This window comes from Rhineura floridana, chromosome 19 (assembly GCF_030035675.1).
Source record: "Rhineura floridana isolate rRhiFlo1 chromosome 19, rRhiFlo1.hap2, whole genome shotgun sequence".
Taxonomy (NCBI): domain Eukaryota; kingdom Metazoa; phylum Chordata; class Lepidosauria; order Squamata; family Rhineuridae; genus Rhineura; species Rhineura floridana.
The window spans coordinates 13,408,316-13,429,745 of record NC_084498.1 but is presented as its reverse complement, the minus strand read 5'-3'; the positions used below and the strand labels follow the sequence as shown (position 1 = coordinate 13,429,745).

At 42.6% G+C, this 21,430-nt stretch overlaps 1 protein-coding gene across 13 annotated transcripts in view; it reads left to right on the top strand.

Annotated features, from left to right (window-relative positions):
- Positions 1-21,430, top strand: part of RIMBP2 (RIMS binding protein 2) — a 274,019-nt gene that overhangs the window by 143,242 nt on the left and 109,347 nt on the right. For all 13 annotated transcript variants that reach the window (XM_061602674.1, XM_061602665.1, XM_061602672.1 and 10 more), the window contains one exon: positions 20,988-21,077. In XM_061602674.1, the coding sequence (XP_061458658.1) occupies positions 20,988-21,077 (90 nt within the window). The remainder of the gene's footprint in view (positions 1-20,987; positions 21,078-21,430) is intronic.

Below are 21,430 nucleotides of genomic sequence, written 5' to 3'. Positions count from 1 at the left end.
GTGCAAAGCATTAAAACCATGGTTTTGCTTCTGAGTCTAACGTATGTTCCACACAAGGGCCTCTCCCAACCCAGTCCTACTTAGATGTCAGGGATTAAACCTGGAACCTTCTCCATGCAAAGCAGAGAGTGGTATTCAATGCTAGTCCCATTCAAAGTACATCCATGTAAGTTAATAGACTTGACTAACTTAGGTTCATTTATTTCAGTGGGTCAGCTCTGAATAGGACCTAGTTGAATACAACTCAGATGCTTTACTGCTGAGCCACAACCCTTCCCTTCTTCTGACTCTGTATTAATCTGACAATCTCATCACTCAGAGACACAGACTAAGCCATTTGTGGTCTGCCCACCTCATCTTGCCTTCATACTACCGCTCCAACAAAGAAATGAAATGATGTATATGCATGTGTGAGCAGTCCCAGGCATGGAACTTCAAATTCCACCTTCACAAAGTCCTTGCAAATGAGAAGTAGAGGGCATATTTAAAATAATAAGAATAAAAGCACTTGAGGAAAGCATGTTATATGCGTCCACATAAAAGCCTGGAGACTGGGAAAGGATGGGAAGCAGGAGTGGGATCTGTTGGCCGGTGCTGCTTCAAAAGCATTTTGTCAAGCTAACAGACAGATCTGTCTGCTGTCTCCTGCTTTTACTGCTTTGATTTTTTCTCCTAAAATATTGATATAAATATTAATATCAATATTTTGAAAGAAAATATTGACAAATGAAAAGAAAGTGGCTTTGCCACCTCCTTCTCCTCTGCTGTGACTGATCTGTTCAGTTTTCACATTAGCAAACAGAGACCGGCTGTTTTCCTTTTGGAAAGGAAAGGAGGAAAGCAGCTGTCAGTGTATCCCACATTCCCCTTCCTTTTCAGCAAACCCAGAGCCATTAACGTGGGTAAGATCTCTAGTCTCTAGGCTTGCCTTTTAATCATTTAATGGGTTAACACTACAGAGATTAGAAGGCAAGCCTAGAGAATCTCGTCCATGTTAAAGACTCTCTAGGGCCAGACTTACCTTTTAATCTCTGTTATAGGCTTGGCTTGCTTCCTCCCAGTTGGAGCTTGGATTATTCGAGTGGAGGGGGGTGGGAGAGAGACCAAGAGAGCTATGCTGTCCTGTGAGAAAAATCAATAAAATAACGTATTTGGGAAAATATTCAAGGGAAAACAATTCAGTGTCAGGGGAAAGCCAGTGAAGTTTAAAGCAAACAGGATTGCTTTGCAAAGATGGAGAATATGCGGACCATTGAAACATTTGGTGCTAAATCCAAAGTCAGCTGAATTCTCACCCATCTCTAGTGGGAACAGGGAGGAGGGATCACTGCATTTGAAAGACAAGGAAAGCATTAACTTCCCCGTGTGTGTGTGTGTGTGTGTGTGTGTGTGTGTGTGTGTGTGTGTGTGTGTGTGTGTGTGTGTGTGTGTGTGTGTGTGTGTGTGTGTGTGTGTGTGTGTGTGTGTGTGTGTGTGTGTGTGTGTGTGTGTGTGTGTGTGTGTGTGTGTGTGTGTGTGTGTGTGTGTGTGTGTGTGTGTGTGTGTGTGTGTGTGTGTGTGTGTGTGTGTGTGTGTAAGTGTGTAAGAAACACCCTTCTCTGGGACTGTCAGCCACTAATCTAATTGCCAATGCACTTAATGGAACTGTTACATTTTAAAGCAACTCCAGTGGTGTGGTCTCCTAAGCACATTGCATGTAACGATATGGAGAGCACTCCAAATTGAAATTCTGTGTTTCTTCTCTCTCTCCCCCCCCCTCACATTCTCCTTTTTGTACACATTGTAAATGAAACAAGCGTAACTGCAGAACAGAAAGATTGCAGACATTATGAAACATGACCCTACAGTACACTGCCCTGGGGAAATCTAAAAAATGTAAACAAATTCCATGAACACAGAAAAGAAGCAATCATTTTTATGTTGAAACATAGGGTTTAGGAAATGCTTTAAGAAACTGGTATTTGCAAATGGCTACATGAAATGAACTGATCCACACCATTTGGGCTAATGTGCAGGACAGAACTGAGCTGTCCAACAGATTTTGTCCTTCTCTGAACATGACAACACAGTTCGGCAGTTGAAATAATGTTGAAATACACAATAAAATAAGTATTTTGAGGGTTCTTTGTTAAAAGAAATACAGATCACTGCAGCAATGGAACAGAACAAAGTCCCCATTCAGTTCTCACCATTCCCTGAGAAGAGGGATTGGTTGTTAGACCACTCTGAGAGCTGTAGCTAACAGCACCATTAACAAACTGCAGCTCCCAGGATTTGGGGGGGAAAGTCATGACAGTTTAATACTGTTTTAATCGTATAGTGCAGGTGGGCTCAGAGTTATGGATAAAACCATACAGGACAGAAATCAATAGATTTGTTCATTCCTTGTACAATTGTTGTTGTTTTCCAACAGAGGGAGCAACTTCCATATCCCTCCATCTCATTGCAAAAAAACAGTCACTGCTTGAGTTAATAATAATTATATTTACCATTTATAATGTACTAGTGAGTATAGGCTGCTATCCTATACTCACTTACCTAGGATTAAGCTGCATTGAACTTGATAGGATACGTATTTGCAGACGTGTATAGGATTGCACTGTTAGATTCTTCAAAGCACTTCCCAGATGCCTCAGCCTTATCGAACCTGGTGCCCTCTGGATGTTATGGACTACAGCTCCATCATCCCTGACCGCTGGCTATTCTGGCTGGGGCTGATGGGAGTTGCAGTCCTAAACATCTGGAGTGCTCCAGGTTGGGGAAGGATCACATACATTATCTCAGTGATCTTCACAAGTATATTATCTCCCACACTGTAGATATGAGATTGTGGACCGGAAGTCATTGCAGGGAAGAGAGTGCTCAACGCTTTCCCCATAGGCAATTTTTGTTATCGATATCACTTGAAAAAGGTGCAGAATAAAGCTGCCCGACTGTTGACAGGTTTGAGGTGAACAGATCATGTAACACAAATCCTGTTACAACTGTACTGGCTGCCCGTGTGCTTCGGAGCCGAATTCAAAGTGCTGGTTTTAACTTATAAAGCTCTTTATGGCTCACGACACCTATAATTTCAGGAACACCTCTCTCGGTATGAACCTACCTGGATCTTTTTCTGAGGCCGTCCTCCATCTCTCCCTCTGAGGAAGGCTCAGAGGGCGGTAAGAACGGAGAGGGCCTTTTCACTTGTGGCCCCGTTTGTAGAATGCTATCCTCAGCGAAGTTCACCTGGCACCTTCATGGACATTTTTTTGGTGAGACTTATTTTTTTTCCCAGGCCTTTAATGGACTGAGACAATGTTTTGTTATTAATGTGCTGCCAAAGCTTCCTGTGGCTGTAATGTGGGTAGCTCGTTTTGTTTTTATTGTACTGTGAATGTATATTTTAATGTGTTGTGAATAACTCCATGCTATTGGAGGTTGCTGATTCATAGGGTCGCCATAAGTCGTAATCGACTTGAAGGCATATAAAAAGAACAAATCACTTAGAGACCTTCAGGTAACAAGCAACTAACAAGAAGTAGTAGTAATAATAATAATTTTCCCATATGGAGGGCAACACAATGGCTACCTCTGCTTAGTGAGCCCGAATCAGAGGCGATACTATTAATTAATTAATTAGATTTATGCCCTTCCTCCAAGTAGGAGCCCAGGGCTGCAGGCAATATTTGAAACATGAGCCTTCTGCTTCAAATATCAAGTCTCTTGACTTCATCATTACTTGCCCTTCACCAGCAGGTCCAAGGGTGGGTTAGAACAATTTAAAATTTAGTATTAAAAACAGTTAAAACAAATTACAGTCATAGGAATAGGGTGACTTACCTAGGTCAGCTATTGGACACATTTAGGGAGGGGGGCAGCTTGAGCAAGTGGTGGCTTTTATTCCTTTCCAAATCCCCACCACCACAGAAAAGTAGCAACTATCCTGAATTCCCTTGTGTTGGGTAAGATAGGATGGACAATGCTGCTGCCTTTGGAAAGGTGATTGACTCCAACTATTCCTCCCCCCCCCAGGTGAATAGATTCACTAATAGGCAAAAAAACCCTTGCAGTTTAAGAACGTACCTATAGCCAACAGATATTTCTATCAAACTTTAAAAAGCAGGGAAATTGGGCAGCTAGAGTGAATACACCAGGGGAGCAGGAGACCTGACCTACTCTCTGAGATACTGTACTGCCCTACAAATTGGTAAAAATGCAAACACAGTTTGACTTCGTCTTTCACAGTCCAATCCACTTCCTGTGTAGCTTGGAAGAATTTGGTAACATGCCTCTGAGCATATGGTGAGTGGTGGCAACACCTGCCATCTCCAAAGATGGAGAATAACATTTTTGTATGTTTGTTGGTGTTCTTCTTTATTTGCTTCTTTCCTGTGTTACTACTGTTTCTACAGAGAATCTAACCTAGAATCATAGAATAGTAGAGTTGGAAGGGGCCTATAAGGTCATCAAGTCCAACCCCCTGCTCAATGCAGGAATCCAAATCAAAGCATTCCTGACAGATGGCTGTCCAGCTGCCTCTTGAATGCCTCCAGTGTCAGCGAGCCCACCACCTCTCTAGGTAATTGGTTCCATTGTCGTATGGCTTGTTGCCCTCCATTGAACCTGTTGCCCTTGTTGCCCTCCATTGAACCTGTTCCAGTTTGTCTGCATCTTTCTTGAAGTGCGGAGACCAGAACTGGATGCAGTATTCAAGATGAGGCCTCCTCTGTTGTTTTCATCCTAAGGGGCAGATTAGGCTGAGAGATGGTGCATAGCCCATGGTCACCCACTAAACTTTGCATGTTTTTAAATTGTTTTTTAAAGTGTTTTTAAATTTGTATATTTGTATATTTGTTTTTAATGTTTTTAATTGTTGCAAACCGCCCAGAGAGCTTCGGCTATGGGGCGGTATACAAATGAAATAAATAAATAAAGTAAGTAAGTAAGTTATTTATATGCAGGCAAAGTTTATGAAGTAATGCAGATCTACATAATATATTTAAAGCATATCCAATTCGCATTTAAAGCACATTACGTCCCCCCAAAGAATCCTGGGAAATGTAGTTACCCCCTCATAGTTATAGTTCCCACCACCCTTAACAAACTACAGTTCCCATGATTCTGTGATGGGATTCATGTGCTTCAAATGTATCTTAAATATGCTTTAAATGCATGGTGTGGATCTGCCCTAGTATGCTGTGCATTCATTAGTGAACTGAAAAGAACAATTTAAAAAAATACTTTTAAAAACAGGGCTGTAGCTCAGTGGTAGGACACATTATTGCATGCAAAGGTCTATTTCCTGGAATCCTGGAGAGCCAATGCTAGTCCATCAGTACTGAGGTAGATGGTACCAAATCGCCCAAATCGATATAAGGCAGATTCCTTTGTTCCTAAAAATGGAAAGAGACCCAAGGGCCACAATGACTCCGAAATTTATTTATGTATTTTATTTACAACATTTATATACGGCTTTATTGTGAAACCCCCCCTAAAAGTGGTTTATAGAAGGAATTAAAATAATACAATTATTGGCAAAAACAGTTTATTTAAAAACATTCAAAATAATAAAGCCAACAATGAGTTAAAAACAGATAAAAAAACATAATAGCTTCTACATGCCTGGGTAGGCTTGCCTAAACAAATATGTTTTTAGAAGGTGGCAAAATGAGTACAATGAAGCGTCTGTCTGCCTAATGTCAATAGGCAGGGAGTTCCAAAGCATAGGTGCTGCCACACTAAAAGACTGATTTCTTACAAGAGCAAAACAAGTACTATGTGGAACCCGTAACATGCAAAGCACAGCTTGAACTTGGCCTGGTAGCAAATTGGCAACCAGTGCAGATATCAGAGCAGAGATATTATGTGCTGATAGGGTCTCACTCATGTCAGCAATCATGGCACAACATTCTGCACTAACCACAGACCCTGGGTCAGGATGTGCTGCATAGGGATTTCTGTGACATTGGCTGACTGGCTGCCAGGATTTTTTTAGTTTGGCTTTTTGCTTATGAATCCTGACTGGTTGTGGGATGCTGAGTTTTCTGCCTTACTCATAGGAATCTTGTTGTGGTTGGTATGGTATTGAATTTAGGAAATCATCACTGTCTTTTCTTTTTCTTTTTCTATCTGCATTTCATTTACCTCTGACCTTACTCTTTTATATCCATAGAAGCAGCAATAGTGGTTACATGTGGTCAGCTCAACCCCCTTAAATCCACTGATGATGCACCTTGTTCTTTGCATGATGGTTTGTATCTTGCCCAGTAAAAGTGGTAAAAGAGAATTCACATACCGGGAAGTGTGGCTTCAATTGCTGTTGTTCCCAAGCTGCTGTCTGTGATGGTAGACCAAACCATGTGTGTTTTCTCTCTGTCAGTTATTACTCACTGGTATTGGATTGACTGTCAGAGTGAGTTTATAGCAGCCCACAGGGTAGATAGAAAAGGGTAGAGAATCTTCTTAACTCTTACTCATTTCTCAAACCTCTCTGCATTGAAGGGTCAAGTCTGTAAAGAAGTTTGGAGCAGCCACATTAAAAGGGCATTCCAGGTAGGGGGTTGCCAACCTTGCTTTGATGTGGATATCACTGCAGAGGATCCCTAGTCAAGCCTTACCAACAGCACAATCCTAACAATATTTACTCAGAAGTAAGTCCTGCTGAGTTCTATGGGCTTAGTCCTTTAGTAAGTGTGTTTAGAATTGCAGCCTTTGGGGCATCCATCTTTAGTCCTGAGTGCTCCCATCTAACATCTCCACAACACTAGGCTTTCTTCCTACAATGAAAATGTAAATGTACTGCCTTCAAGTCAATTTTGACTTATGGTGACCCTATGAATAGGGTTTTCATGAGGCTGAGAGGCAGTGACTGGCCCAAGGTCACCCAGTCAGCTTCATGGCTATGTGGGGATTCGAACCCTGGTCTCCCAGGTTGTAGTCTGACACCTTAACCACTACACCATACCGGCTCTCTCTTCCTACAATGGCCTTCTGGTAACTGAACTGGCCTGAGGGCACTTAAACCTTCTTGCCAGAAACAAGTAGGCTAGATTAAATGTTCCTCACCCAGGCTTTCTAAGCAGCTGGGAAGGAATGATCCCATCACTTCAGCTGGACCTGGAAACACCCTCATTTAGCTAAGAGTTCTATCTTAATTTCCAATCAGAGAATTTTTTGTTTGTTTGAGTGGTATGCTTCAAGCAACTGTGGTTGATGCATAATGTATCATGCTTAATGACATCACTAGGGCCCTGAAATCTCAGGGTTTGGGATGCTTCTGACCTAACAACCAGTGGTGAGGTGTGTTGCCAGAAGCGCAAGCATTATCCTATTTTAATTTATGAAACATTGATGGATGATGTGCAGTTGGTTGTGCACATGAATCCCAAATCCCAAAGTGTAGGAGAATGCCTCATGTGGATTTTTGGCTTGTCAGAGATGAAGTGGGATCTATATGAGATGGCACAAGTTGAAGCAGGGGCACATGAAGCACTTTGTGGTCCCTCTATGATCCAGATTATATTTTAAAAGAATGTTTCTGATAAGCATCTAATGAAAGTGGATTGTTGTTGTTATGTGCCTCCAAGTCGACTACGATTTATGGCGACCCTATGAATCAGTGACCTCCAACAGAATCTGTCGTGAACCGCCCTGTTCAGATCTTGTAAGTTCAGGTCTGTGGCTTCCTTTATGGAATCAATCCATCTCTTGTTTGGCCTTCCTCTTTTTCTACTCCCTTCTGTTTTTCCCAGCATGACTGTCTTTTCTAATGAATCATGTCTTCTCTTGATGTGTCCAAAGTATGATAACCTCAGTGTCATCATTTTAGCTTCTAGTGATAGTTCTGGTTTCATTTGTTCTAACACCCAATTATTTGTTTTTTTCGCAGTCCATGATATCCGCAAAGCTCTCCTCCAACACCACATTTCAAATGAGTTGATTTTTTTTCTTATCCGCTTTTTTCACTGTCCAACTTTCACATCCATACATAGAGATCAGGAGTACCATGGTCTAAATGATCCTGACTTTGGTGTTCAGTGATACATCTTTGCATTTGAGGACCTTTTCTAGTTCTCTCACAGCTGCCCTACCCAGTCCTAGCCTTCTTCTGATTTCTTGACTATTGTCTCCATTTTGGTTAATGACTGTGCCGAGGTATTGATAATCCTTGACAAGTTCAATGTCCTCATTGTCAATTGTAAAGTTACATAAATCTTCTGTTGTCATTACTTTAGTCTTTTTGACGTTCAGCTGCAGTCCTGCTTTTGTGCTTTCCTCTTTAACTTTCATCAGCATTTGTTTCAAATCGTTACTGGTTTCTGCTAGTAGTATGGTATCGTCTGCATATCTTAAATTACTGATATTTCTCCCTCCAATTTTCACACCACCTTCATCTTGGTGCAATCCCACTTTCCGTATGAGAAAGTGGATTATACTTTCCAAATTGTGTGTGCGGGGGTGGGGTGGGGAGAGAGAATGACATCAAGTTTGTTCTGGTCTTTCTGTTGCCCATTCCCGGTTTAATGGAATAAAGAAAGGGCGGGTTGAGAGATTAAGAGATTCTCTAGGTATCCATAAAGCATACGGTACTTAGCAATTTAAATATAAAAGCATGAGAGCTTTTGAGCAGTATTTTTAATAGCCTGCACAAATTTAATCTTCTGCTGCTGTACTTTAATTACCCCAAAATGAAATCCCACTAGATCCCTGCTGCTCACAGTTCCTTTCACTGTGCAAAGGTATATGTTAAATTTATAGCTGCTGTTCTGTACCTACACTGAAATTGTCACTAAATGTGACAAGCCTCTTGTCTGGAGGGAAATTTGGTTTCCTGAAAACCTCACCTTTCATTGAACATAGAGCATGGATGGGAAACCTGTGGCCCTCCAGATTTGTTGGACTACAGCTCCCATCATCCATGACCACTGGAAATGTTTGTTGGGGTTGAGAGGAAATGGGATCTGACACGATCTGGAGAGCCACAGGTTCCCCGTCTCTGATATAAAGGCACTACCATCACAAAAAATACAAGTTTCTAGATGTTATGAGAGTCAAGAAAAGCCTCGAAAGATGTGTCGAGGGTATCTGGTGAAATTTCAGCATGGATAGTTATGGTCCATAGGAATAACATTTCATCTTCATAATTCCCTACACAAACACGGATTTTAATATCTGCTGATGCCTTCACTCAAAATGTGTAGGAAATATTTGCTATTCAAGCATGTTAGCTGCTCTTTGAAACAAAGATGAACAATGTTTGATAAGGTGAGCTTTTCTTTCCTGCTTACCCTGCTGATTCTTGGAGCTTGCCATTACAGCACACTCATTCTCACTCTTTCTCTCTGTGGCATAGTTTGCATGTTACCTTAAATGCCTTGGCAGTCCTTGCCTATGTGGTTGTTTCCAGACCAGTCCTGGTAACGTGTATATTCTGTCCATGTAATCTGGGCAAGTCCCATGGCTGCGTACCATGCTGGCATCTTACCATATCTTCACTTTTGTTTTTTGGTGTGCGGTTGCTAGAAGGAAAAAGGAAATCCTGCTTTGAACAAAGAATTGCAAGACACTGCCTTGAATTCCAAATCATTTCTTGGGCCAAGTCCAACTCAAAGTACACCTTCCTACGTGTGAAGCCTGAAATTGTTGGGGAATAAGATATTTGAAGGATCACTTCCTCCTCCCATGTGGCTATCTTTAGAGGCCTTGATTTGCATTCTGTAGCTACGAGTGTTGTGAATGGTGGGAATGCAGAACAGGGTCTTGCTGGTGGTGGTGCCCCAATCATGGAACTCCTTCCCATGAGAGGCTAGACTGGCCCCTTCACTGATGTCCTTTGGACAAGAAGTTAAGACATTTTTATTTTACAGGGCATTTGGTCTATTTTAAACTTGCTACAGATTTGTTTTATTTGCAGTTATTTATTTGCATACATTATTTACATTTATTCTGGCTTTGTAACATTTCCTGGTTTTAAATGCATTAAACTGCCTTGGGATACCTTTTTTAGAGCTGAAAGGCAGTATAAAAATGAAGGTAAGCAACAGAAGCCTATGAGGCTGATGGGTAGGGAGTGGGAACCTCAAGACACATATGCTGGTAGTTCCTTGGGCGGGAGGGCTGGCAACCACTGCAATCACTGGGAGGCTTCTTTCCATTTTATCTATTTATTTACAAACAGAGGTTTCTTAAAAAAACCCACTGTTGAAATACAAGCAGCTTAAACAGCAAAAATCAATCAATCAGGTGAAATACAAAATGCAAGCTAGCAGTATAATGTTATATTTGCAACAACAAAAAACCTTGTGCAATTTTTCTTTTTACAAAGTCTTCACCATGCACTTCAAGCCCCAGGCAAGCTTCCTTGGAGACAGTGTTCCAGAGTTGGGGTGCCCTCTCTCTCATCTCCATCTGCCTAGTTTCTGATGGGAGGAATACCACTAGAAAACCTCTAGTGCTAATCTTAACAAACAGGCAGATGTGTGCAGGAGGAGCCAGTGCCACGAGCCTTGGGCAGGACTTGTGGCCAGAGTGGGGGAAGGAGGAGGAATGGGATCTGGGAGAGGGGGGCAGTGATCTGGAACTTATGGATGAAGTTGATTGCGGGGGACCAGGTGATCCATGTGTTGACAGCTCAGGCACAGAGGTGCGAACTGACATGATTGAAGGGGTCAAGTTTCCCCCGCCTTTGGCAGTGGCTCTGCCTCTCAGCCTGCCCCCTATTGCTGAACACCCTCCAGTGCAGGAGCAAATGGCAGAGATGGAGCAGGGAGAGTTCCTGGTTGAGTTGTCCCTGCTTCCCTCGCCATGGGTGCACTGGAAGATGGGCAGGTGCAAACAGACTGAAGCTGTCAACCAGCCTACGTTTAGGAGTGCCCACTTGTTTGCCTAGTCCTGAGATGAGAGACAAATCCCAAGCAAGTAATAGTGTCCACTCATCCTACTTAAAGGGGATGCAGGGAAATGTGTCAAGTGTTGCAACAATGTCTTTGCTTGGGTAGCCATGCCTAGTAGTGCTTTGCTGTGATCTGAATGCTGCGTGATCTGTAACCTGATCTATGTTCCAATCATGTGCTAAGCTGTGGATTAAAACTATTGTCAATAAATGAGCTCCTGAGTCTGAATCTGTTGATGGGAGCCAGGACAGCCAGGCCTTTAGATGCCTTGTTAGAGAGGCACATTTATGAAGCAAAGCACAGGTCTTCCAGCACTTTTTAATCTATAACATTCTCCCTGTTGTTCTTACAACAGACTTGTGAGGTTGGCTCACAGCCCAAGTGATTTAGTTCTGTCTGTCCCCTTGCCCAAATAGTGGCACATGATCAGAGAGGTGTCCCTTAGAAATCTTTGTCATGGTGTAGGGGAGATTCTGGAACAGTGCCTCTTGGCTCATATGCTAACCCAGGGATAGTCAACATGGTGCCCTCCAGATGTTTGCTAGACTACAACTCCCATCCTGACCAGTGATGGGAGTTGGAGTCCAGCAACATCTGGAAGGCATCATGTTGGCTACCCCGGTGCTAACACCAGAATGTCAGGTTGTGATTTGAGAGATGCAGCCGTGAACATGTGAACAAAGTAGAGGTTTGAAATGGTTTCAGGATGTGTGTTTGTCGGTGGTTCTTTTTTATCACATTATATCTGATTGCAGGAAGCAATTCCTGGTTAAAGAGAAAAAGACAGGCATCACGGGTAGGCTCTTTATCTGTTTTCACGGCTGCTATTTTTATGCCCTGCATATTCTCTGATGATGAACTTTTAGGCTAGGAAGGAGCCCCAGTTGCTCTTGTGTTGATCATCTTTTTTTATTAGGACATGTTTTAATTTGCATCTTAAAAAGAAAACCTGATTGTGGAAGTGATCTTATTTAAAATGCAGATGGTTTTTCAATTAAGAAAAAAACCTGCTGTGTAGCGTAACTGACTTCTCACTTGGCTTTTGACAGCAAAGGCTTTTAAATGTCACCAGCTCCTTGCCCTTTCATGGCTTGACCCACATTTCATCTTCTCTCCCCTCTCCCTTCAACTCAGTTGATGGGATGACTCCCATGACTGGCATACAGCAATTGAAGGATATCACTTGTTCAAAAAGAACAGAAGGAATAGAAAGGGAGGCGGAGTTGCGCTATATGTTAAAAATGTCCCTGCACACAAATACAGGAGGATGAGCTTGGTAGCTCCACCAAGAGTATCTGGATTAAAATAAACAGGGCAAAGAATAAAAGGAACATGGTGGTTGGAGTCTACTACCGACCACCCAATCAAGGAGAAGACGAGGATGAAAATTTTACAAAGCAAACTGCCAATGTTTCAAGGAGGAATGATGTAGTAGTAATGGGGGATTTCAATGACCCTGACATTAGTTGGGAGACAAATTCTGCCAAACATGGCCCCTCCAAGAAATTTCTGACTTGTGTTGGAGATAACGTTCTCCTACAGAAAGTGGAGGAAACACCTAGAGGACCAGTTATCCTTGACTTGATTCTAACCAACAGAGATGACTTGGTAGATGAAGCGGCAGTTATGGGAACTCTGGGGGAAAGTGACCACGCTATACTAGAGTTCCTGATTCTAAAGGAAGCAAAAGCTGAGAGTAGCCATATGCATACCCTGGACTTCAGGAAAGTCAGTTTTAATAGAACAATGGTAAGTTCCATGGCAAGTGACACTAATGAGAAAATAAGTCCAAGATGGGTGGGAGTTTCTAAAAGAGGAAATTTGGAAGGCACAATGGCAAACAATTCTGTCAAGGAAAGAAGGGGGAAGACAACAGAAAAAGCCAATGTGGCTTCACAGAAAGCTTAGAGATGACCTGAAAACAAAAAAGGACCCATACAGGAAGTGAAAGGAAGGCCAGACCATGAAAGAAGAGTACAGACAGGTAGCACGTAATTGCAGGAATGGCGTAAGGAAGGCTTAAAGCTGAGAATGAGCTGAGGTTAGCAAGAGATGCCGAAAGCGACAAAATGTTTCAGGTACATCCATAGTAAAAGATAGAGAAAAGAAATGGTGGCACAGCTACTCAATGAGGATGGCAAAATGATGACAAAGAAAAGGCAGAAGTGCTCAATTCCTACTTTTGCTCAGTCTTCTCCCAAAAGAAGGTTGTTGTTATTATTATTATTATTATTATTATTATTATTATTATTAGTTTATTTATACCCCGCCTTTTGGCCAAAGGCCCTCAAGGCGGCTTACAAAAAGCACAAATATAAAATACAATATAAAAATGCATCAATAAAACAATACCAAATACAAAATACAATCAGCAAAAGTTAAATAACAATACACATAGTAGCTCTTAATGGTGGCTTTATCCGTGGTACAAGTAACTGCATTTTCTGTGTTAAATTCCAGTCTCCTCAAAGCCAGCTGAACTGCATTTGCAACTGTCCTGATTTTCTTGGGCGTCCAGCTGCCCAGGCGAGGCAACAGAGGGCAACCCCACTATGACCCCTCTTGAGAAACGTGAAGTTGAAGGGAAGGATTACAGCTTGAGATTGATAGACAAACAGTCAAGGAATACCTAATCACTGTGAATGAGTTCAAATCTCCAGAGCCCAATGAACTGCATCCTAGACTACTGAAGGAACTGGCTGAAGAACTCTCAGAACCACTGTCTATTATCTTTGCGAAATTGTGGAGGATGGGTGAGGTGCCGGGTGACTGGAGGAGGGCTAATTGTTGGAAATGGGCAAGAGCAACTCCTGTTTGGGTTCTTTTGTTTGTATTCCAGAAGGAAGATAAAGTTAGGGTCCGCCAGCTGGCTAGGCTTGCCTACATTTACCTATGCTGTTGTCTACCTAACTTCCTTCCATTGTAAACTGATATGCTCAGGGAAGCTGACCTGCCCCTCCTTCCTTTGTCTTCTTCTTCGACTGTCTGAGGAGAGAGGAGACATCTTTGTCTCTGCTCTCTTTCCTGAGCCATGAGGGCAATACCCAAGTCTGGGCATTGTGCCTCCCACTTAGTTAGTTAGAACTAGGTATGCCTTTCCGATCTACTATGTATTTCTATAAATAAGTCTTAAGTCTCAGTGATCTAAATGCAGGGTAAAAGCCTGCTACTTAGGTAAATACACACACTGGCACACACACAGCTCAGATGTTGAGTATCTGTGTATATTTCCATAACACTAATGTTGTCCCTATCTTCAAAAAGGGCAAAAAAGAGGAACCTTGGGAACTACAGACCAGTCAGCCTGATATTGATCCCTGGGAAAATTCTGGAGCAGATAAACTGGTCAGTCTATAAGCACATTGAAAACAATGCAGTGCTTATTAGTAGCCAACATGGATTTATCAAGAACAAATCCTGCCAGACTAATCTTATCTCATTTTTTGATTGGATAACTGCTCTGGTAGACTGTGGGAATGCTGTGGACATAATATATCTCAACTTCAACAAAGCTTTTGACAAAGTGCCCCATGATCAGCAGGCTAGCTAAATGTGGGTTGGATGGAACAACTATCAGGTGGATCCACAGTTGGCTCTGGAATTGTATTCAAAGAGTGCTTATCAGTAGTTCCTTCTCAGACTGGGGTGAGGTAATGAGTGGGGTACCACAAGGCTCGAACCTGGGCCCACCTTTAGGATTGTGCAGTATAAGAAAGATATTGCTGGGAATTCCCTGGGTCACACAGGGGCATTTCTTTATTTGGCTTTATTCGTTTATTAAAAATGCAACAACTAATTGATCAAATGATCCCAGGGCAATTCACAGTAATTAAAACAATAAAGTAAAATACCATATCAAAAATTAATGTACTTTAAAAAGAATACTAAAAGAGACTGGAAGGCACAAGGCAAGTATTTAAAACGCTCAAAATGCACAGAGTACTTAACATGCCTTGGAGAATATTAATGACAGTTTAAGAAGATAAGAAGAGCCCTGATGGATCAGGCCAGTGGCCCATCTAGTCCAGCCTCCTGTTCTCACAGTGGCAAACCAGATGCCCATGGGAAGCCCGCAAGCACAATCTGAGCACAGCAGTGCTTTCCCCACTTGTGATTTCCATCATTAGGCATTCACAGGCATCCTGCCTCCGACAGTGGAGGTGGGACATAGCCGTCTGGGCTAATCCTCTTCTAAAGCCATCCAAGTTGGTGGCCATCACTGCTTCCTGTGAGGGCAAATTCCATAGTTTATCTATGGGCTGCGTGAAGAAGGACTTTCTTTGGTCTGTCTGAGTCTTCCAACATTCAGCTTCATTGGATGTCCACGAATTCTAGTGTTATGAGGGAGGGAGAAAAACTTTTCTCTAGCCGCTTTCTTCATCTCATGCAAAACTTTATACATTTATACCATGTCACCTCTTTCTTGTCTTTTCTCTAAGCTAAAAAGCCCCAAGTGCTGCAGTCTTTCCTCATAGGGGAGTCGTTCCATCCCCTTGATAATTTTGGTTGCCCTTTTCTGAACCTTTTCCAACTCTACAATATCTTTCTTGAGGTGACCGCAAAGGAAGCACAAGGCAAACATCCTTGTAAAGGGGGCTCACAGGCAAAGTGCCACAGCCTATAAGTCAGTCACAACAGTGCAGAACATTCACTTATCACAGGGATGGGGAACCTGCAATCCCCCAGATGTTGCTGGACTCCAACTCCCATCATTCCTGGCCATTAGCCCTGCTGGCTGGAGCTAATGGGAACTGGAGCCCAACTACATCTAGAAGGTGCAGGTTCTCCACCTGTGCTCTATGGGAAATACAATAATACCTCCATTAACGAAGTAGATTCGTTCCTGGACATTACTTCTTTAACAGAAACTGGTACCAGAGAGAGGAATAACATGGAAAGAATAGGGATAGGTTCCTTCACCACAAAAAAGAAGAGCAGTTCAACATATTTCAGCAAACCTTTTATTCAAAACTAACAATACGCATGTCTGAACTGAAGCAACCAGGTCAGGCAAGACCACTTGAAGGCTTCTTCCAAAATGCATCCAGGGATGCCTGCCTTGCCTTTTTTCTTTTATCATGTAGTATCTTGCTATAGCAAACTAAAGCTGTGAGCACAGTTCTCCTCTCCATGCACGAGCAGGCAGGCAAAGGGCAGCCGCCCCCCCCCCCCGTGGTTGCTCTCTCCCTCTCTCACTCACTCTGCCATCCTCCCCCTACTCTTGAGCAGAGACGTCTGCAGTAAACAGTCCTTCCAGGTCACCCAAAGCACTGTTTACTGTGAAGTCACCTGTGCCACCTGGCAAGGAACGCCATTCCAGCCAGGCGTGAGAGAGCTGCCTGCAGCAGCCACAATCCAGTAGACAAGGAGCCACATTCTGACTATGTCAGAGTGTGCGGTCCCCCCAACACCCCCCTCCCAAAAAAGACTTTGTTAAAAGGAGCTATTACTGTAAAAGCTATCCCCCTATAGCTAGGATGAAGAATCTGTGGGCCTCCAGATTTTGTTGGACTCCATCAGCTTCAGCCAGCAAGGCCAATTGTAGGGGTGATGGGAGTTGGAGTCCAATAACATCTAGAGGATTTCAGGTTCCTCATCTTAGCCCTTTGGAGTATACCAAGATCATTACATGTATTATCTCAGTAATCATTGCAACAACCCTGTCAGGTGGATCAGTAACATTAACTTCATGTTTTCTTCTGGATATAATTTTTACTTGCCACAGGCAACCAGACAAACGGCTATTTCGAAGCCTAATTTCAGGCTGCAATGTCTCTCAGTCTTTTCTAACTTCTTGTGCCCCACTCTACTTCAGCGTGTCTTCCTGAACTCCCTCTAGGGCAGGCCAGTGGAACTTGACCCTTGGGTCAAATGCAGCCCACCAGGTGCTTGATAACCCCTCTGGGCTTGCTTGGTTTTAGTTTGCTGTCTGCGCGGCCAACAAAAAAGAGGAGGGGGTTCTCAAGCATCCAGCAGGCTATGATACATGGCAGGTGGACTGTGTCCAATTTGGTAGGTCATCACTCTCTCCCACCTGCCCTGCAACGCTCTGAGAAATCCTGGGGCAAATGATGGGAACAAATTCTCAGGCAGCATGTCAAATGCAGAGGATTCAGAATGCCTGAAAGAGACAATAACTCACAAAAAGAGCAGTGCTGTCTCTTCCAACCCCACCCAAACTAAAGCACACTGAATAGCTTTACATTCCAGAAGTGCACGGCTTTTGTTTTCAAATACAAAAAAATGATGCAAGAGCTAACTGGAACACAGGACAGCAGATGCTTAACTCTGGGTGATGTCAAGCCTTGATACACAGACAGTGGTGTCAGATTGCGTGAAATCTACTGAAGCCATCTCCCCACTGTGATTTTTTTTTATTACTCTTTTGGCCTTGTACCCATTGAAATATATTGTGGTGGTGGTGTTGTTTGTGTGCATATATAGTAAATATTGCATTTATTTTAAACCTTGGAAGAGATTCTGGCTTTCTTTCTGCAAAGATGCAACTGATTTATAAGGTAATTTTTTTTTTAAAAAAGCATTTATTGTCTTCACAAATGAGCTCATATTTCTTTTATAGGGAATTACAGAATGCAAACCTGTTAAGCCATTCAGTAGCCTGATTTCCTACTAAACTGGAACATGGTGGGCCAGAGGAGGGAGGGGATTACTTTCCTGAGGAATCTCATGGATGCCCAAAAGACCTTTTATTAAAAATACATGGTGTGTGGTGGCGCTGCGGGGTGTGTGGACTTTATCCTCCAGTTGTTTTCATCTCAGACTTTGTCCAAAATGCTTGCATTCACTTTGGAAAATAAGTTCTTTTTTATAAAAGTAAAGAATTTTACCTGACCAGGAAATAAGTTCTTTTTTATAAAAGTAAAGAATTTTACCTGACCAGCTATGATTTAGAGAGTGGCTTTGGGGCATATTCCAAAAATATTCTGGATGTGGAACAAGCATTTCTATATTATATACTGTAGGTGCCTGTAAGATTTGTGTTCCCACCAGGATAGAATCCATGAGATGCAAAAAAGAAATGTCAGATCTGCATTTTATTAGGAAAAGCCACTGAGCTGGTTGCTTTCTCTTGCAGCATTTTTAATCCTTATCCTGTTGTTGATGCTAATAAACTCACCATCATTATTCTTCATTTAAGAGATTTATTTAAGAATTTTCTTTTTAAATTAAACCTCTCTTTCTTTGATGCATTTCTCTCTGTTTTTTTTAAGCAAGATTTAATTGCATAATTATTTAATGGAGAGCCATCCAAGACTCATCAGCTGATGATAACTGCAACATTTTGGAACTCTTGCTTGTTTTTTTCATCACTCTGGTTACACACACAGAGACATAGACACAGAGACAGACAAGACAGATAATATTTCAGTGTTGTGATTTGTTAAACTCTCTAGCCTCCTTGTCTTTGACAGCAGCTGCCAGGGCTGGGAAGAAATTGATTTTGAACAGGTTAAATGGAACACCTCATTTGACTGTCAGTGCATATGTGGATACAGCAAGGGATAATTAACTTCTTAAAAATACACCACTAATCCCTTGATCAAAATAATGGCCAAACAAACAAAATAAATAAATGAATTTTAAAAAGCTATTTTAAAGGCAAGAAGTACCTTCTGTTGAAATAATAATGTGCATCTTTCCCCCCCCCCTTCCTCTTTTTAGGTAAATGATAAATTTGAGAGTCTTTTGCATATTCAGTTGTGCAGGGAGTCAGGGGTGGGGAACCTGTGGCCTTCCAGAAGTTGTGGGACTCCCAGCTGTCATCAGCTCCAGACAGCATGGCCAGTGGTCAGGGATGGTGAGAGCTGTAGTTCAACAACATCTGGAGGGCCACAAGTTTGTCTACCCATGCTAAGTGAATGCTCTGCATTGATATTGTTAACTAGATGTCTGTGACACCTTACCTGCAAGACCCCTCCCTAAGGAGTTTTGCCTAGCACTTTCCTTGCTTTTCTTCAGGAGCCAGATCTGCATAAGACTGGTGCATACCGAAAACTGAGTCCTGTGCATGGTATCCAGTGTGTACAGACAACCTCCTTCTGATGAGCTTGGGGCTGTTATGATCAGGCTTTTCCCAAATGGTTGTATGAATTGACCCCCGTTTTCTCAGTACCTGATCCTGCAGGTCAGGGCCAGTTGCAGGTTTGACAGGGCCCTTGGCAATGTGTTGAGGACCTCCCAATGTGGGTGGGGCCCTCAACTGTGGTCTTGCCTGCTGGCAGGGTGGCTGTGAGCTGCTGTTTTATATTTCCCATAGTAACCCTAATATAGCTTCAGTGTGGGCCATTATGAGAAAATATTAAATGGTGGCTCAAACACCCAACTCTGGTGATCCCCACCATGGTGATGGGGCCCTGGCAATTGTTGAAAGTTGCCATGTGCTAGCGTCAGGCCTGGTATGGGGGATGCAACCTACAGTGATAAAAATACTGGTTTGCATGCATGCAACCTCCCATCCTAGATGGCAGATAAACTCATTATTATTATTATTATTATTATTATTATTATTATTAAAAATGCATTAACACCTGACCAGCTCTGACCTATTGTTGTTCAAGAGACTTCTTTACTACCATGTCTGTGGCTGTTACATTATGTCTGTTCCTAAAGGTTCTGTTTAGTTACCATGGCCAACAGCCATTAGTAGGCCTCTCCACAGTGTCTTCTCCTTTGAGTAGAGCTTGGAAGTGGTGATGCACAAGCTGGATACGTGACTTGACATTCCTCAGGCTATAGATGTAGGATCTACAGTCAGCATGACTGTTTGGGTGCCTCTGTGTTCAATTTCGTCTTACATCTGGCATTGTGGGGAAAAATATTTTACCATATTGATTTGCAGAATTGCTAGAGATTTCAGCCAGTTGAATAGTCATTCATTCTCCACTAGGACAGTTCAGTCCTGAAAAAGGCCATAGCTCAATAGGAAAGCAGATGCTCAGAACATAGAAAGTTCCAGATTCAGTACCCAGATTCCTCTCCAGTGAAAAGGATCTCAGTAAGCAGGACATCTAAAGTTTTTTTTTGTTTAGGCAAGCCTATCCAGACACATTGATATTCATCAGGTTTTTTTTAGTTAGTAGCTGTTTTAATTTTTAACTGTCTTGTTGATAATTTCATTTTTTTTTGTAAACCACTTGAGATCTTTACATTCAAGTGCTATATCAATATTGTTAAATAAAAATAAATAAATAAAAATAGTTCAAGCTTTGGAGAGCTGCTTCCAAAGCAGAGAAGATTGGGCTAAATGAACAAATGGTCTGACCCAAAATAGAACTGTGGAGCTGGACGGGACCTTGGAGGTAATTTAGTCCAACCCACTGTTCAGTGTAGCATCTACAATGCAGGATGCAGCTACAGTATCCTTGAGATACGAGATACTGTGAGCAAAGGGGAGCCCACACACACATACACACATACACACACACACACACACACACACACACACACATACACACACGTATGTTCCACTGTCAAACAGCCTTCACCTTTAGAAAGTTTATCCTAATATTTAGCCAAATCTGCTTCCTTGCAATTTCCATGCATTAGTTCTAATCCTACCCTCTGGAGCAACAGAGGTCTGCTCCATCTTCTGCATGACAGCCCTTCAGATATTTGGAGACTGCTTATTGTTCATGTCTCCCCTCGATCTTCTCTTCTCCGGGCTGAACATTCCCAGCTCTTTCCACCATTCCTCCTAGGACTTGGTTTCCAGACCTTTCACCATCCTGGTCAACCTCCTCAGGACATGCTTCCATTTGTCAATGCCTTAAAAGGTGGTACTCAGAACTTGACACAGTGACCCAGGTGTGGTCATACTAGCACAAAACTGAATGGAATCATTCTTTCTTACAATCAGGTCACTATGCTTGACAAAAAGCAATGTCTCCTCTCTGTTCAGTGCCAGTCCAGCTACATCTGGAGTACTATTTATAAGGCAGCATCCAGTTTCTCATCCCTGAGTGCTTCCAGCATGCCCCTCCCCAAAAATACAATGCCCAGTGTGTGTGTCAGAGGCATGCCCCGCTGGCTAATTGAAGTCACTTAATAAGATGTCACCATGTGCTTTAGTACCTTCTCTCTTTTATGTTCTAGGAAAATGAACTGAATGATGCTGTGTGTGAAAAGAATCGCTTGAGCCTCCAGTATGCGAGTAAATCCCACAAGGCACTCCAGTATGACCAGGTAATTTCTCAATAGGCTGGCCAAACCCATTCTTGTGTTCCATTGATGCCTGGGCCACCGATCTAGTAAACTGTAGATGACACAGAGTCACTTTGAATCTTGGCCTCAGGGAAGGTGTCAGAGGTTGTGTTAGCAGAGGCAGGCAGACCTGCCGCTACTCTATCCTCTCTGGGTGTGTGCTGCCCTTGTTCTTCTCTGAGTTTTAACATAAAGTGGTTTTTGCTGCTGCATTAGTGGCAGCAGTGCAGACACTCCTAGGCTGTCTGGGGTTCTTCCTCAGAGTGAGGCGTGGTGGATGAGGGGACCCTGAGGAGTGCTGCTGCTGCTGCCACTTTGCACCAACAGCCCTCAGA